Source organism: Juglans microcarpa x Juglans regia, chromosome 1D, assembly GCF_004785595.1.
Source record: "Juglans microcarpa x Juglans regia isolate MS1-56 chromosome 1D, Jm3101_v1.0, whole genome shotgun sequence".
Lineage (NCBI taxonomy): Eukaryota > Viridiplantae > Streptophyta > Magnoliopsida > Fagales > Juglandaceae > Juglans > Juglans microcarpa x Juglans regia.
This window is the reverse complement of record NC_054594.1, coordinates 1,446,127-1,464,640: the sequence shown is the minus strand read 5'-3', so window position 1 is coordinate 1,464,640 and position 18,514 is coordinate 1,446,127. Positions and strand designations below refer to the sequence as shown.

General features: G+C 37.1%; 1 protein-coding gene across 1 annotated transcript; it reads right to left on the bottom strand.

Annotated features, from left to right (window-relative positions):
* Positions 1-9,205: 9,205 nt before the first annotated feature.
* On the bottom strand, positions 9,206-11,411 carry LOC121265587 (F-box protein SKIP2). Its single transcript, XM_041169271.1, has one exon. The coding sequence runs from the start codon at positions 11,062-11,064 to the stop codon at positions 9,445-9,447; it is 1,620 nt and encodes a 539-aa protein (XP_041025205.1). The 5' UTR covers positions 11,065-11,411; the 3' UTR covers positions 9,206-9,444.
* Positions 11,412-18,514: the final 7,103 nt, after the last annotated feature.

Sequence of the window (18,514 nt, the reverse complement as noted above, 5' to 3'; positions counted from 1 at the left end):
ATTCAACAATGTTATTTTGAGGGTGAGAATATGGGCAAGTTATGCAATGAAGTATGCCAATGGGTTGAGAAATCTTATGGAGTCGTCGAAACTCCCCTTCCCAGTCAGATTGAATGGATGCAATATTAGAGGAGAAAAAATTGTTGACATATTTTAAAAATAAAAGAGAGATAGAGGTGACATCGGATTTAGATTGCAATGGAAAAATCCATATGTATTTTGAGAAATCATCAACTATTGAAAAATAAAATCTACATCCATTAGATGATGGCACAATGGTAGGGCCCTAAACATCCAAAAAAGTAAATTAAAAGGCTTAACAGACTTAGAGGGAGACATGGGGTGGGCAAAAACATGCGACTTTGTTTGAGGACAAGATTCACTAAGCGGCATGGAGGTACTGGAAGTGAGAGGAAGCCAAAACTTATTGAGGATAAAGAAGGTGGTTCTAGGCGATGGATGACTGAGGTGTGTGCCAAACTTGTGAAGATATGCGCTCACCAACAAAGGCCTGTTGAGAGAGTACAGGGGTAGTAGAAGGAGCCAGTGCTTCAGTTGGTAATTCATATAAGCCATTCCTAACATGGCCCTGTAGAAGTATTCACCCGATGTGCAAATCCTTCACAAAAAAAGAACCAGAGTGAACTTCAAAGAATACCAAATTATCACAACAAAATTGTCTAATCGAAAGAAGATTCTTAGTAATAGCATGGACATGAAGTAATTTAGAGAGGAGAAAATTGCTAGAGGAGGAAGGAAGATGAGCAGATCCAATATTGTGAATGGGAAGTGTCAAACCATCCCCGATGCTAACTTGATCTGATCCTTGGTATGAGATGGAGTCCAAGTTGAGATTTGAGAAATCAGAGGTGAAGTGGTTGGTGGTTACTGTGTCTGGGAACCAAATTGTGGATAGAGAGGAAGGGGTGGCTAAGGCTGTGTAGTGGGTGGCAAGAGAGGGAGGAGGAGAAGCTTGATACGCTTGATTAAAGCGATGGTAGCAAGCCAAGGCTGTGTGGCTCGGTTTGTGGCAAACTTGGCAAAGAGGCTTAGTATCGGGTCTATTGGAGAAGGGAGTAAAGAGACCACAACCTCGTCCACAGGGAAAGGAACCTTGACCACGACCAGATGAGAAACTAGAGGGAACTAGACGGGAAGCAGTAGTGTGAGCTACAATCTGTGTTTCTACAAGTAAGCTATTAGTTTGACGAGCCAACCTTGATTCATGGTTTAACAAAAAGCTATAGACTTGAGGAGTAGTAAGAGGATCTGGCCGAGTTGTAATCGAGGTCACAATTGATTCATAATCAGTTCCAACACCAGCAAGCAAATAAATAATAAATTCAGAAGAGGAAAGAGGTTGGCCCCGCATCACCAAGAGTGCCTGCCAGGGAGGTTGCCTTGTGAAAATAATAGGTTATGGAGGAGGATCCTTTCTTAAGTGTGGCAAATTGAAATTGAGTTTGCATTATGTGGGCTGAGGTCTGGGCGGCAAAGAGACTATGTAATGTAGATCAAACTTCCTGTGAAGTGGTGCAATTTAACACTTGAGCGAGAACGATATCGGACAGAAAAGCATTGAGGGCTGAAATGATTAGTTGATCTTGAAGAAGCCACTTAGAGTGGTCAGGGTTAACACTGCCATCAACCATGGGAGGAGGCATAGTCAGAGACCCATCAACATGACCAAACAACTGATGACCCTTGAGAAATGGAACAATCTGCGCCTTCCAAAGGAAGTAATTTTCAAGAGTAAGTTTAATGGTGACAAAGTGAGTGGAGGAGTTAATGATGGAGGAATTTGCGTTGGGTGGGTGAGAGGGATGGCATATTAAGGAAGTTTCTGGAGATGCCATGACAGTGGCCAAAAGAAGAAAAAAAGGAAAAGGAATGTTAGTCCTTTCTGGGCTCTGGTACCATGCTAAAACAGGAAGAAAACGAAATGCATACACATTGTTTGTGAAAAGGCTCCTTAGAAGGAACCAGCCTTTCTACTGATTCTTAATATTTCTCAATGACCGAATACAATCAGATTTCAACTGTATACTAGTGTGCAGTAGAGAATAAAATCAAGTCACCAATCCTAGAGCTACATATCAACAAGTTTGTTACAAGAGAATATTCTAGAGATGAGGACTGATATTCTTGTTAGAAGGCATTCTAGAATTTGTTGAGGCCGTTGGTTGTATTGATTCGTGAGGCACAAGGCTAGGCGAGACTACTTTTTCCTCATTTGGAGTGGATGCCTTAACACGGTATTACGTTATAAGTAATATGCTATGATTTTATAAATATGTATGGTTCATAGTTAAGGGCTTTAGTTTTATTATTTTTTATTTTAGTTTACTTTACATTTTGGTAGTCTTTGTAAGTCAAGATGACTGGTCGATTCTATGGTATTTCTCTGCTATAAGTGAAGGCATAATTACAATCTCGTCCTCTTCTTAAAAAAAATAAATATATGCATGTATGCACCAAAAAGTTGCAAAAGCGCATAAATCGAGATAAATTCAAAGGGAAAAGAAGCCTCGAGAGTTGAGAGTGTGAGAAATGTATATGCAAACCAGAGAGTTTCAGGCTGCCAAGACAAGATCATGAGAATCTTATTGGTTTCTTTTTTCTTGTTATCCCATCGAATGGAGGTATTGTATTCGCAATCTGCCAACAAATTATGATGACGACGGTGAATGTGTTTGGATTAGCGAGTCTTCATTCTTCCATAAACAACACGATCGGCAAATATGAACCTAAACGATTCATCAACAGCCCAACTAGCAACTTCTTGGTGCAATCACTTCACTCAATCTAGTTCTTCTATGTGGAAGTTCAGACACCAACATGTTATATGATATATTCAAGCTCCAATTCAATCCTAAATTCCCCAAGAATAATGACTTTATGTATGTTACTCCTCAGTTCTTAGTTCTTCAATTGTGGTTTTTCTTTTATTTGTTTTATTTCTATTAATCAGTCTTAATATAATTTAAATATATATTTGATGTATGACTTATGCCATATACCATACTCTTATCTTTCTCTCATTTCACTTCCATCACAATGTGTTGATATGCCATTACTTAAAAATTATTAGATCAACAATTTAGTAATTGATGAATAGTGCCATGGTGGTACAGTAAAGTGGATGATCTTGATGTATATTAGACATAATTTTAGGGAACATATCTTAATGAAAATACATATTTAAATTTTTGTAATTTAATTAACCCTCTGATTCAATCTTCAACGAGAAAATATGTTATCTGATCTTACCATGTCACATATGTTAACGCCTAAAAATGGCACAACAGGTCGAAGGGGGCGAAAGAATCATTCTCGGTCCATTATGTCAATTTGAGCCTCGATCAGTGCGGTCTGGAGCCCCTGGGGATAGTCTGCGGTTGTACGACGCCGATGCTTACATCCATAGCGGTGAAGGGAAACTAAATGCAAGAAAAATAAAAGAGATGAAGACACACAGATTTATGTGGTTCGACATAATGTCTACGTCCACGGATCGTTTAGGGGGAGAGAATCGACAATAATATGATTATTTTACAGCCTCTCATAGTCTGTTATCCTCGTTGTACAATGAAAATTAGAGGTTTATCTTCTAATAATGGCCCTGTCATTGGTGTCCTGGTCTTTAGGTTGAAGAAGCTCCCGGGGAAGTTTAAGTTTGGAAGCCCCCAAAAGTCCCCCTCAAGTCGCTTGGTTTCGCCCTTTTATTTGTAGTCCCTCATTCTTTTATATCACAACATGTCTCCTTTATTTCACTTCTCTCCTTTTCCTCCTAACACCCTGTCATTCCTCAGCCTCTATTGCCTCTTTGTCTCTTCGTCCTCTCTTTTTCTGTTTATTTCTAGTGGGGGCGCTTCATCTTGGGTTGGACTTAGAAACCCATTATGGGCTTGGGATATTTTATCTCCTCTAGTTGCACACGATTCTTAAGGCCAATTCACTTCGAAAGATGGCATTGACAATTTTCAAGATAAAATATACAACAGAGGTAGTCCGTAGAAATCTGTAAGAAAAAAAAATTGGGAGGGTCCATGGTTTTTTGTTTCACTTGCATTAAGCTATAAAGACTTCCAAGTGCGAGGCTAGGCGGAAGATGAGCTCTATCGCGTAAGTTGCGAGTGCAAAATTTGGCTTTGGCGAGAGATATACTCGACCACTTAAGGCACGAGCGTGGAGCTTAATTTTGGCGAGAGATATACTTGACCGCGTAAGGCTCAAGCGTGGAGCTTAGCTTTGGCGAGAGATGTACTCGACTGCGTAAGGTGTGAGCGTGAAGCTCGATATTTATGCGCGTAAGGGTGGTTGGGCAGTCAAGTGAATGTCGGGCAGTCCCTGACGTTTCCCACCTATTGGCTCATTATGAAAGTGGTGATAAGTCGGTCAGCCGAAAGACTGGACCAGCCTCGTTTGCCCTCGTAGCCGTGAAGGAGATCGAGCAGTTCGTAAGACTAGACTCACCTTGTTGCCATAAGGGAGGTCAAGCACTTTGTAAGACTAGACTCTCCTGGTGACGCTCAAGGGAAGGTAGGTAGTCGATTAGTTTGTCTGTTTGAACGTCTGTCATTATCAAAAAGTGTATATTCATCCGACGCTTTTGTTTTTTATGGTGTTGGTGAATTTTTCTCTTCTAATGTAAATTGCTGTTAACGTTTCTATTTTGCCTTTAGTGTTAGAGTTTGTTTGTTATAACTCACGCAAAGTGATCAGAGAGCCCGTCGACCCATTAAACCCACCTTAAGCTATTGCTGAGCCCATCGAATTGTTCTCGAAGGTAAACAAAGACTCGTCCCCGAAGGTAACCCGCTGGTAGCAGTTATGACCCGAGTGCGGACACCCGGCATTTGTTGGTGGAGATGTTGTCCCAGGAGTAACGTCGGGCAGTGCGTAAGACCGAACCCGCCTTGTTGACATGGCAGAGATCGAGCAGTTCATAAGATTGGACTCACCTCATTGACTCTCTTAGAAGTGAGGGAACTCGGGTGGAGGTAGAGCAGTTTGTAAGAGTGGAATCGCCTCGTAGATGTGAGAGAACTCGCACGGAGGTCAAGCGATTCGTAAGATTGGACTCGTCTCGTTGACCCTTATAAATGTGAGGGAACTCGCTGGGAGGTCGAGCAGTTCATAAGACTGGACTCACCTCGTTGACCCTCATAGAAGTGAGGGAAGTAAGTAGTTAGAGCACTTGATCGTGCTAAAGAAGTTGAATCGGTTAGCGCAAATAATCTACAATCACAAGTGTGAAATTTGCAAACCATAATCATCCCGTTGGAGTGTGACGAAGGTTTGAAGCGTGTTGGCGAGGCCCGTGAGCAGCCATGCTTTGGCGATGACGGAGGTCCGTAGTGCCCACATGCATGTTAATGCGAAGAAATCGCTTCTTATGGAGACATATCGGACGTCCGAGTAGTGCCCGAGTGGAGTTGTGCAACCAGTGTTTTGGGCCACAAGAGTAAATTATGTTAGTGAAAATGGAATTCACATAAATTTTAGAAAGAGACAGACCGAGGTATTTTACCCGTTGTAGCCATTTTCGCTTGACTGAAATTGCCCGTTGTTAGTTGTTGTTCATTCTTTTTCTCACTCTTCCTCACTCCTTCTTCTCATTCTCTCTCCTTCTTCTTCTTCTTCTTTTCTCTTTTCTTCTTTCTTTTCTTTTCTTTTCTTTTCGTTTCGGTTCTTTTCTTTTTTATTTTTATTTTATTTTTTTTACGCTGGGGGAGTTGTCTGCCTTTGAATACTTCAGTAGTGGAGGAAGTCGTGGGGCCGAGGAAGTTGTGGATTGAGCAAGTTGCGGTGGTCGAAGGCCTTGTTCCTGAGTAACCCCGTTGTTGAGGGGTTGTTGGCCGATAAACCTGTGTGGTCAAGGAAGTTTCATGGTTGGGTGCTACGGATAGAGGATCCGTGGCCGAGTGACCCACTCTGGCCGAGGAGAACGATGGTTGTGCAACTTTAAGTTTAGGCCGAGATGCATGCGTTTGAGGTGTATGTTGGACTGCATGGCCGAGACGTGTTGGCCACTTACATGGCATCGACTACCCGCTTGCGTATGGCCGAGATGCACGACGGGATATATGGCGGGGTGCTGAGGGGTTGGCCGGGATGGTGCTGCTGCCAGTGCATGTGGCCAATGTGGTCGTTTGCACGTAGCCATGCGCAGTCTGTGATGCTCATGCAAAGGCTGGGACGGGATGGCGTCGGCCGAGTCGGGATGGTGCTGGCCGAGTCGGGATGGTTTTGTGACTCTGAGGCTGGGACAGGATGTAGTGGGTTATACGGGATATTGGCAGAGATGGTTTTGTCCGCTATGTGCATGTGGTCAAGATGGTGGCTGCATGGCCGAGTCAAGATGGTGCTGGTCGAGTTAGGATGGTTCTCTGACTTTGAGGCCAGGACGAGATGTTGGCAGAGATAGTGCTCTGCACGCACGACGAGGTGCATGGCGGGAAGCTTGCCTGCTTGCGTGACTGAGAGGTTGGCTGGGATGTGAAGTGCCTCAGTTGCCAACAGTCTTGGTGGAGGCTGGCCTTGCCCGCCAGCCTGCGGTGGCCATGGGGGAGGTCCTCATTAGGTATGTGTTGCGCGCATCCATTATCGGCCATGCCTCTTGGTGCATGTGGACACTGCGATAGGGATAGAAGACGATGGCATGTGGACTGCCGGCTATGCCACAGTTGGGATGGGTCAAGAAGTTTTCGGCCACGTGCATGGGGCCTCGTGGCTATGCCACGTACTTTTCCAAGGTGTTTCAATAAGGAAAAAATCCGAGTATTGAAAAATACAATATGGTCAAATTGGTTTGGTTAAAGTTCAACTTACAACCAATTCATTTTTTTTCTCCTGTGGAGTCAATCAATCTAAAACTAATATTTTTCAATTAATGTTTAGTTCGATTTCTTGGACATCCTTTTTAGAGAGAGAGAGAGATGGATACGATACGGATGATGTTGGTATACCCTAATCCGAGAATTGAAGTTGAACCGTGAACATTTTGGACAGAATCGAACTAAACTAAACTAAACTAACCCAAAGCTAGTCTTTTTCACATTCATTTTCGTATTTCACTTGGTTTTGGACACATTAGTTCTGTTGCGTGAGGACTCTTGATAAGTTTTGGTCTTTTTGTCAATCATAATTCGTAACAAAAATATGATATTAATTAGCAAATAAGCCATAGTTTTAGCAAAAACAATGTTACAGTTGGATTAAATCTCTAATCTATATGGAAACGGTCTTTCTCAACACTAGAAAATTCAAATCATAAAGAATAGTAAAGTCTTATAACAGCAACAGCCAACTGTTCTTTGTGAATATTCTTCCAAGCACTTCTCTCATTCTAAACATAATGGCAACCTGAAATTGTTTTGGTCAATATGCAGAACTTGATCGGGTAGACTAAGACTGCATTTAGATGTTGAGTTAAATTGAACTGAGTTGAATTTTTTATGAATAGTAGTGAGTTGAGATGATAGAATAAGTTTAATGGGATCTATTTAAAATGAGTAAATGTGTTTGAATGTTAAAATAAATTTAGATGTATTTATAGAAAGTTAAAAAAGGTTGTGGGTCCTACGTATAAAGAAATGTTGAATTGAAAAAAGTTATGAATCTCATATGTAAAGAGGTTTTAAGTTGAGATAGATTTAGTAATTTGAGAGTTGGGTGTTTGGATGTTAAACTTAACTTAAAATTAGATTGAACTGAGTTGAACTCAGATAAGTTTAACAACCAAACGGAGCCTTAGAATATCTCAGATGATCTGCAAATAGTAGTAAAATAGTCTGAAAAAATCTAAAAAGAGTTGTGTTCCTAAACATACCCTAATATTAGCCCAGCCACCTTTATGCAAGGCCTGGTTAATAATTAGTAGTTAAGATCATAACAAAAAATGCTGAGCACTTGAGCTTTTGAAAGCAGATAATGTACCAATGCACTGGTGTTTGAGTAAGATTTCCATAAGAAACTTTTGACGTTGATAGCATAGATTTTTCCAAAATATACTAAATTTTGAAACAGTGTTAGGCTTTGAAAACATTGTAGCAGCCAAGGAGAGGAGAGTGAGTTTGTGGGAGAAGGAACCAGAAATATTAATGTAGGCATCGCCTACATTAATATTGCAGAAAAGTCGACAAGGACTTGAGATATGGAGGCCCTCTCTATTTGGAACGATTCAGATATCCGTTTACCTGGCAGTCTGATATGTCTATAAGCTGGACGGAGGGTAACTCTGTACACGATGGATGACTATTTTTTTTAAAATCCTTTGCTAACAGGGCCTCTATTGGAGGGGCAATCAACATTTGCAAGTTTCTCAAATGCAATTCAAACTGAGAGACCAGCTGGCAGGCCAAGAGCAGAAAAAGAAAATATTTCTGCGAAAGCCATTTATTTGGCTTGACCCAAATTTCTATTGAGCCACACAGAATCAGGGGTAACTCTCCTCTCAAACCACACAAAAGCAATTGAAAGCTGCAAAGGCCTTCCATGGAAAGTGATAGTAGCAATGTTACAAGACAGATAAGTGTTATAGCCACAAAGAGATTTTACAAAGATAGACTCACAAACTGATGTAGTTTGATGTGATACGTTAGATCTGCTTTACAATAAAAGTAACTTTACAATCTAATATATCACATCAAACCACGTCAATTTGTGGATTTACCTTTTCTCTACAAGACAGTGGAACTACAACATACAGTCCATAATACTGCACAACTTTTCAATTGTTGCTGTTTTAAAGTGTAACGCGGTTTCAAACCACAAGAATCATCAAGAACAAAGAATATCTGCCATTCCTAAAGGCAACTAAATTTTCTACAAACACGCAATAACTAAACTGTAAGAAAATCTCGTGGGACCATTCAAGCAAAAAATACAGAGAGGAGTTTACGAGCCTCAATTTCAGACTGATTCAACAGAGAGAGAGAACAAGTTCCAAAAATAAAGATTTATGACGCATAGACGCTCCATATCAACAAATACCTGCGGGCGGAGAACAAAAGCTTCCGGCATCCACAATTATGCGGAAGCAAAGGTCCCAAACTACCTTCAACAAGTCATAGCTTCCTATTACTGTATGGTTTTGCAGAGACTTGCGCAAGAAAGGTCACATAAAACTATAAACATCAGGAAACCAAAAACTACACAAAATTTAATCGACCCTGTAGCGAATCTCGCTACACTGTTAATATACTTGGTGAAAAGCAAATATTATAACAAAAGTGCAAATATTGTTAAGCAGGAGCAAGAAGAGATCTTTCCCAGGCCTACATTTTTTGCAGCCATTCTATTGCTAATACAGTTCGACAAGGGAAAATAAAAATAAATAACACAAGCCACTAACAGGCAATAAACACAACGCAATCATATCAAGATCTCTGCGTGAGTGATAAAGAGCAAGAACAAATCTGCCAACTCTTACAATGTCCATCATGAGTCACCATTGAGACCATCATCAGCGTTTGACCACCTCCTGAAGGTGCATGCCACAAGATTCCTACTAGCAAAGAATCCAAACTTTGTCCTGAACATAGTTGTCAACCGGCCATTAAAACTCGATGAAGCATCGGTTATCTGATTACCAATTAGTGGGAACTCCATACCACTCTCTTGAACTCCAACCTCACTACCACTACCATCTAATGGCTCAATTTCACAAGCATCCAGAACCACAACCAATGACCCTCTGCGTTCTCGCAACCGCTCCACAACTTCGCCACCTACTCCCCTACACTTCTTGACCTTTACCTTCACCAAACTGGGACATCCCCAAGCAAGCGCTTCGACACCCTCATCTGAAATGGGACAGCCCTTAATACACAGCTTCTTCAAAGCCACGCATTTTGTGGCAATGCACGCCATCTCGGGATCGCCAACGGTGGCACTCCCGCAGAGTGCTAATCTCTCCAATTTTGGGCAATTGGTAGCTATCGGCGCCAAACTCAAAGACGTGGGGTTCATTCCAATCAGACAAAGTTCTTGTAAATTGGGGCATTGGTTAGCTATTGCCATTAAACCCTCATCACCAATCCTATTAGTTCTCCAACCATCAATGTGAAGCTTCCTCAAGAGCCTGCAGCGTTCAGCAACGCACACGAGCCCGAAGTTCGTGCATTCCGGAGTCTTAATAATGTGCAAAATCTCCAAATTTGAACAATTTGAAATCGAATAAAGTCCTACATCACCAACGTGAACCCTCTCGAGGTGGATTTCGATTAAACCAGGGTTGAAATTTCCTAACATGCCGAGAACTTTATCCCACTCACCCAAGCAGCGAATGAGCTTCAAAGTTCTGAGCTTTTTGGAGCCGATTATGAGGGGTCCGAAGCACTGACCATTAATTAAATCCTTCAAGCAGATGGATTTCAGCGAAGAAGCAGCAGCTCCGGGGCCGATTGGATCGGCAGCGTCGTGGAGGCCTCGAAGCCGCTTGACGGAAAGCTCCTCGAGAGCTGTGCAGTGGTCAAGGATTGCGTTCATGGCTCCAGCTCCGAACATACACGAGCCGCAGGAGAGCTTCTTTAAACCCTTGCAGTTCTGAGCGAACAGTTCCATCCCTCGGTCTGAGAGCTCCCGACAGCCACGGAGTTTGAGGCGTGTCAAGCTCGGGCACCGAAGCGAGATTAAGACCAAAGTCTCGTCGTCTATACTGATCGACTTGCGATCGCATCGGAGAGCAAGTTTGGTAACGGAGTCGAAGCGAGCGAACAGAGAGGGAAGGAAAGAGAGTATCTCAGCTTTAGCGTTAAGCGAGAGACGATGGCGGCTCTGACCGTCGACTCGGAACCACCTGTGGCAGACGAGCGAGCAGCGTTTCCGGTCGCCGGATCCGAGAAAGTGAAAAATGCTGGCTAGGCACTCATCGGGAAGATCGGCGGTGTAGTCAAGCCCGGCGACGACGTTTTCCAAGAAGTCAGCCTCGGCAAACTCTTCATTGGACTCAAACTCTGGGACAACAGCCGAAGATCGGAAGTTAAAACGATTGCTCGGGAAGAATTCACGGCGATTCAACTCCGTCGGAGCCCCGACGGTCGAAGACGACTGGCCCATCCAAAAAGGAAGGAAAGAAAACCCGCACTAAAAACTAATTTTACGACGACAGCGCTTGGGTTTTGAGCGATGTGATTTTCGGACTCGAGAAGAGGTTTCTGAGGCTGGAAGAGGACTGGGTTTTGTTGATTGTTATAAAGGGAGAATGAAACGGCGATTATTATTTATTAGAATATGAAAAAGAAGAAGAAACTGCCTTTGCCCCGTCAAAAGGATATCGTATTGGGGTAACGGGGTGCTTGTCCTCGTCGCGATCGCCACGGCCGACTCATCACGCACTCGGAACTCACACCAACGCGCTTTTTATTTCCTACTTTTCTTTTGCGTACTTGCGTTCGCGTGTGATTTTCGTGCTGGCGTCTCTGCATCAGAACCGTTCAAATTGATTACTCATTAATGGAACTTAATATGGGCCCTTTTGTTTTTTAAATATTCAAAAAAGGCCCAGAAGATGCTGGAGCAGTCGGCCTTCAGGGAAAAGGACTTCTTCCCCTTTGACCCAGACTCCAAGGTGCCCCCATCTCGTTTTTAAATATCAGATTTTGAATTGCATTACTTTGTATTAAAAAAATATATTTTAATTTGAATTTTTGAATTTAAAATTTATTGATTTTAAAATTTTTCGTTTGAATGGATTTGAAATTCATTGTACATTTTTATTGGAATGATTTAAAATCCCTGATTTTATCTATATCTAAATCCAATCTTTAGTTTATTTCTCAAGTGAAGGATTTGGATTTCAATAAAAAAAAAAAAAAAAAATACAAATCCAAATCCTGATCCTTTTCAAACTCATCTATCTAGATTCTAAACATATTATTAAATCTATTTTATAATAAAAATTTAAAAAAATACTAGGTAGACCGATTGGTGCATTTCTGTTATTTCTTTTAACATTAAGGAATGCACTTAATTGGTTTATTTCTTGTATTTCTTAATGTTTGAGAAAAAAAACCAAAAATGCACTTATAGGTGCATTCTATCGGTATACCATTGATCTCTATAGAAGTACCTTGAAAGTAAATTTACAATTTAACGTACCGCATCAAATCATATTAGTTTGTGAATTTACTTTTATAAAATTTCTAACTGGTTAAAGCATTTTTCTTATAAAATACTTATAACTTGTGAGCGATGATAATTAATAATATATCGGGTGAAGTACTTCAAAATAAGTTAAAACCAACTATGGGAAGCCATTTTTAATCGAATAATTTATAAAATCATGATATATTGTCAAATAAAGAATCTATGATAAACATTTGCTGATTCAAATGCTAATTAAGGAATATCAAGGGAAACTATTTTTATAAAAATAAAATTGAGAGAGAGAGAGAGAGAGAGAGGAGGAATTATTCAAAAGCAAAAGAACAAAGGTATTGCAGGCTAAAGTGGGAAGGGAAAAACTTTGAATTAACCTAAAAGATGACCGAAGACAATCAACGGTCAACGCTTTACTTCGACCGATAGTCAAATACGTTAAAAATCGGAGGTGGTGGTGGTGGTTGTGGGAAATTACAGGCGATGAGACAACATGGTTCCAACTTCCGACCCCATTATTCTGTTAAAAACAAACAAAGGCATCGCATTGCAGGCTCAAGTGTCCGATTAATTTGTTTGGAAGAGAGGTGAGGTCATTTTCCCTCGTTTAGATAGTGAGACGAAAAAAAAAAATTTTAAATAAGTTAAATAAAATAATATTAAATTATTATTTTTAATATTGTTATTATTTTAAGATTTGAAAAAATTAAATTATTTATTATATTTTGTAAATGAATTTAAAAAAAATTATAATGATAAAATAAATTGAAAGTATTCGTGTATCTAACATGTTTTATGCAATTTCCACGTTTGGAAAACGTCCAAATTAAGGTTTATGTATGGGCAACTCACCCAAAACCGACGACTTTGAACAAAGGGGGCGGATATTGGATTTTGAAAATTTACTTCTAGTATTGCATTGCTTAGAAAAACAAAAAACAAAAAATAAAAAAGAATAGTATTGCATCAAAACATAATTTAATACAACTTATCGGGTAGATCTAAGTCCATTATTCATGTTCACCCAGCTTATATATGTACAAGGTTAAGATCAAATTATGATTCAATTCCTCATATGAGGTCTATGGCTTCCATTGTCAAAGTCTTCCCGAGGAACTTTCCAACGAAAACGGTATCCTACAGAGAAAATAATTTATACAAGTTGAGAGTATTCAAATCTCGTGCAAATTCTTTTAGAACAAATACAAAGAAAAAAATATTTATAATCGTGAATTATGTAATTATCGAATAATCGTTCTGAAAAAAATGAATAAAATATGAAATCTATATGAAAAGAAATTAATTTTTTTATAATGGACTTCACTCTTTTTCAAAGTAATTATGCAGCATTTACGCACTTCACGATTATACGTAAAATTGTTTTTTCTACACAAAATATAATAAACAATTCAACTTTTTTCAAATCTCAAAATAATAATAATAATAACATTTTAACAATATTTTATTCAACTTTCAATTTTTATCTCAATTTATCTCATCCCAACTTACCATCCAAACCTCACCTTATTACACTTACCCTTTTTACTATGGGTATTACTTTAAAGAAAAAAAAAAAGAACATAATTTTCTTGTAGGAATATACTATTTATGGACAAAGTGATAAAAAATAATAATAAAAGAACAACTTAGACGTAATTATTATACAATTCGTTTACGTGGCACTAAAATAATAAATTTTTAATCCTTATTAAAAATATTGTATAATTTTATTATAACATGACAGTACCAAACTACAAGAAGTATTAGCCGCTTTGAATTGTGTTTGGATGTTAAAATAAGTTGAGTTGAATTGAGTTGAGTTGAGATGATAAAATATTATTAAAATATTATTTTTTAATATTATTATTATTTTAAAATTTAAAAAATTTAAATTATTTATTATATTTTGTATTAAAATTTAAAAAAATTATAATAATAAATTAAGATAAGTTGATGATCCAAACGAAGCTGGCTCGCCAGATCCCAATACACCTATTACAAAATTTTAAGTGGAAAAGAAAAAAATAAGTATTAGTCCCATAATGGTTATGCTCTTCAGGCCCATCCAACCTCATATCTTATTATTATTCTCTATTTGTTGGGCCAAGGCCCATTTTTTCTGAATAGAAAATAATCCTCAACAATTGGGTCAAAGGTTTTTAATTGGATTGGATTTGGGTATGGCTCAGAGAGGAAAACCATTCTAGCTTAGCTTATAGCTAGACCATTTAAATTTTTTTTTAAAAAATTAATGTTTTCAGACGAAACATAGATCTGATCACGATGATCACGTGTATCTCTCCTCAATCTTGATTTCCTATTCCTATTGATCACGTCGCATGAACAAGACAAGTTCTTGGTTGCGAGAAAAGTCAAACTTTGAGAGGAAAAAGACAATTATGAGACTAGGATCTCTTAGAAAATTCAATGGTCAAATCATTAGGCTTTTACCTCCTTTTCACTGTCCCCCAATGAAAAACGAAAGAAACGGTGTTTTGAAGATTTGTGCTGGCTTTCGATATTGTCAAGAAAAGTGTTACAATCAGACGCAGATTTTATAAAAATAAATTTATAAATTTATATGATTTTATATGATGTATTATATTTATTTTATAATAAAAATAATTTTATAATTTAACGTATCATATTAAATTACATAAATTAGTGAAAGTTAAGGGTGTCATGATTGGTATATATGGTTTTTAATGGCTAAAACTGATGGATGTTGTTGCTCAATCCAGTGAATGGCAGAGGTACGTAGCGTTTTCATGATGTTCGTGACGTTCTTCGGCTTGAGGACCACTGTCATTATGATCATGTGTTTTGAAGGAGTACTCTAACCATTATACACATCAAACCCTACATGATCAAGCTAGCTTGGGGAGGATTTCATGGATTTATTAAAGCCTTTTAAGGACTCGAGGATTCAATTTTCTGAGTTATAATCCATCGAGGTTTTTCATTTTGGGAGGTCATTGTGAAATATTTCTGATGAGAGCGATATAAGAGCATTTTTAATGAGTTTTGTTTTGTAAAACTCATATTTCTGTAAAATTTGAAGAAAAGTAGTTCAAAAATGCCATCCAACGGATGATCATGTATTTCATATCTATTTTCAAGTTTTCTACAGTATTGCCATTTCATGTAGTATGGACTGTGCACAAACGTAAATATTTTATTATTATTTTCTCTCTTTTTATACTTTTTCTCTCATAAAATATTAAAAAATATAATATTTAAATGATATAAAAAAATAGATAAATATGATATATTGTAAAAATTAGTTGGACTTTCTTTACAATTTTTATTGAGTGAGTGATCATACATTAATTACAGAGAGGCTTTTAATTCAGTACGGGAAATCCATAAGACAGTGCAAATTTATTTGTGTGCATGGGAACGTATATAGGCAAAGATGCCAATAATTAATGAACACCAACAATTTGTACCAGATGATCTAGTCTAGAATGAATATCCAGTAGTGCCTTTAGGTCAAGAAATAAATGTCAATTTGCCTGTATACGTACGACATAATTAATACCTTGAGTTCTTCCGACCTGTAAAATTGCCAAGCACACTGTTAAATGGTTTCTCAAAGTGATGATCTTGGCCGGAAGCTTTTCACTTCTAAAAGGTTGGAGGATATATATGAAAAATATATATATTCAAATTCCTGCATATTGCAGCTTTAAGATTGCGTTTAGATTTGAAAAGTATTTTATTTTATTTTATTATTATAATTTTTAAAATTTTTATATAAAGTATAATAAATAATTTATTTTTTAAAATTATAAAATTATAATAATATTAAAAAAATAATATTCTAACAATAATTTTTTTAACTTTTATTTTTTATCTAAAACAATCACATCCCATCTCTGAATCCAAACCAGTAAGTCATAATTAATGATTAATTGGAAATATTAATTAAAATAATTTTTTCCTCACAAATTACTGTTTTTCTACGAATATGATCATCAAACAATTAAAGTACTTTCTTTCTTTATATATAATGTTTAATTAATTCCCTTCTTTAAGATCCAATCATAATTAAGATCTTATTAAATTAATTGCACACTTCTCATCCATCCATCCAATGCGTATATATTTCAATGATTTCGAGTAAATCATAACTCATTTTAATTCAAATCATTTTAATACAAGAGCTTTGACAGTCCGCATGATGCCTTTTGTTTGGGTGTTCATGAACTCGATCAGGTATTTCTATAGCTATTTTAGAACTACCATTATCATGATTCATTTAAAACATATTAAAACTTACTGATCATCGATCTTATCATATTCTTGAATCAAAAAATGATCTACCGGAGTAGTACCGTTCAAGTACGATCGAAGAAATGAAAGATTACTGACATATATGCATGCATGGCCAGGTTAATTTGGACCATATATATATTAATGCAAAGGAGGGAGGAGTTGTAATGACATGATCAATGATATCATCGGCAGTAGTACGTACTACTACTGTTGAAACTAAATGTCGGTCATGATCAGATATTGCATGCACAATTATGGAGGGCCTGTAAAAAGATGTTGAACAAAGGACAATGATAGATCTAAATATTGCTGCAGACCCAAGACTAGTTATAATCGATACGAACGATCGAGTAATGTCGGTCAAGCTGGCTTCTGCAATATCATACATACATATAACATATATATATTAATATATATGCATGCAGTATGTTTGTGTGCGTGCGTGTGCAATTATAACATTCATGACGGCCTCATGGTCTCCTCGGGGATTAATTTATCATGGATTTCCGATAATTCTTGATCGATCAGTAGTACGTACGTAGTAATATTGGCGTACGTAATAAATTACTGTAGTGAATATGGGTGAAGACTGATGATCATGTGAATATGGGTAAAGACTGATGATCAAGAACCATGCATGCATGCAGTTCCAAGGAGGTACAGTATATATAGCTTCTCCTTTCCTACTGACTACGACATGATCATCAACCTACTAGCTAACATAAAATGCATGCATACAGGTTGCTTTATAATTTGCGGGGGTTTTTTTTTTTTAATTTTTCTTTTGTTTTTAAAACAAGACAACTCTTATGCAATAATTCTTTTTCGATTGTTATGACTTATGGGTTGGCATATTGTTTCGTTGATTATACATTCGAGACGGAATCGATCAAGACTGACATTTGAGCTAGCCCTGGCAAAAGTCCCTAGCTAATCTGCTTTAATTTGGAAGAAAAAATATTCAACACTATCATCAAAAAAAAATATATGAGAAATACTTTAATAAGTGAATTATGGGTTTACTTTTAAGAAAAAGTTATTCCTACTGATAATGGGTCCTAATTTTTTTATTTTTTTATTAAATAATTAAGAAAATATTTTTTAATGAATTTATGATTTATTTTAAACAATTAAAGCGATTTAAAAAATATTTAAAAAAAAACGCACAAAATAAAAAAAAAAAAGGTGTAAAATGCACTTATCGGTGGATAGTGTCGAGACATCTCTTAGTAGTTTTAGCACTATCCTTATTTTTATATAATCTTTTTGTATCTATAGCACTTATATATATATATATATACACACTTTCATACAGATGTAATTTCCACTTGATCTAAATTAGAGGATTTTGACGTGTTCAAAATTCATTAAGGTCTAAAATATTGTCACGTTTCAAACTCGATCTGCCTAGCTAGCAAAACATTGAGCATGGGTCGATCGGGTTATTCATTTAAAAAACTTGGAAAAAGTAATCGGAAGTGTTGGAGACAATTAGCTAAGTACTCTTTGGATCTACCTTAGGAGATTTGTTTCCAGGAGACATTGTGGCCGTACGTACAAATGGAGTATTAAAACATTATAACAACAATTTATAACATTAATCATATAGACTTAAGTTTTGGGTTATCATGATTGTTTGATCTTCACTAACATATGCATGCGTTATACATATGCATGGTGTATATATATATATATATATAATGTTTTTTGCTTGTTGAAAATATATTTTATATAACTTATATATCAAAGTTCAGATAATTATGAAATCATAGAAAAAATCATCAAGCCCCTCCATTGGTTTTATTTCTCAAAAAATGCACATTGCTCGTGGGAAAAACAAAAAGGAATAAGCATACGCGCACACAGTACATGACACACCGAGTATTTAACGTACCATTACTTAGAAATGCATTAATGTTATATTTATGATTACAATTTATTACAAAGATAAACACTTTAATTATAAAAAGATTTCATAAAAATAAATTTTAGATTGTAAAATTTTTTTTGTTGTAAAACAATTATAATAAATTATATTAATTTGTGAATTTATTTTTATAAAATTTCATTCTCTTTTCAAAAAGACAATTTAAACCCAAATATATTGCTTGCTTTAAGAGTTATCTGAGAA

Excerpts from the sequence above, each read along its gene's own strand:
- LOC121265587 (XM_041169271.1), bottom strand. The coding sequence starts at position 11,064 with ATGGGCCAGTCGTCTTCGACCGTCGGGGCTCCGACGGAGTTGAATCGC.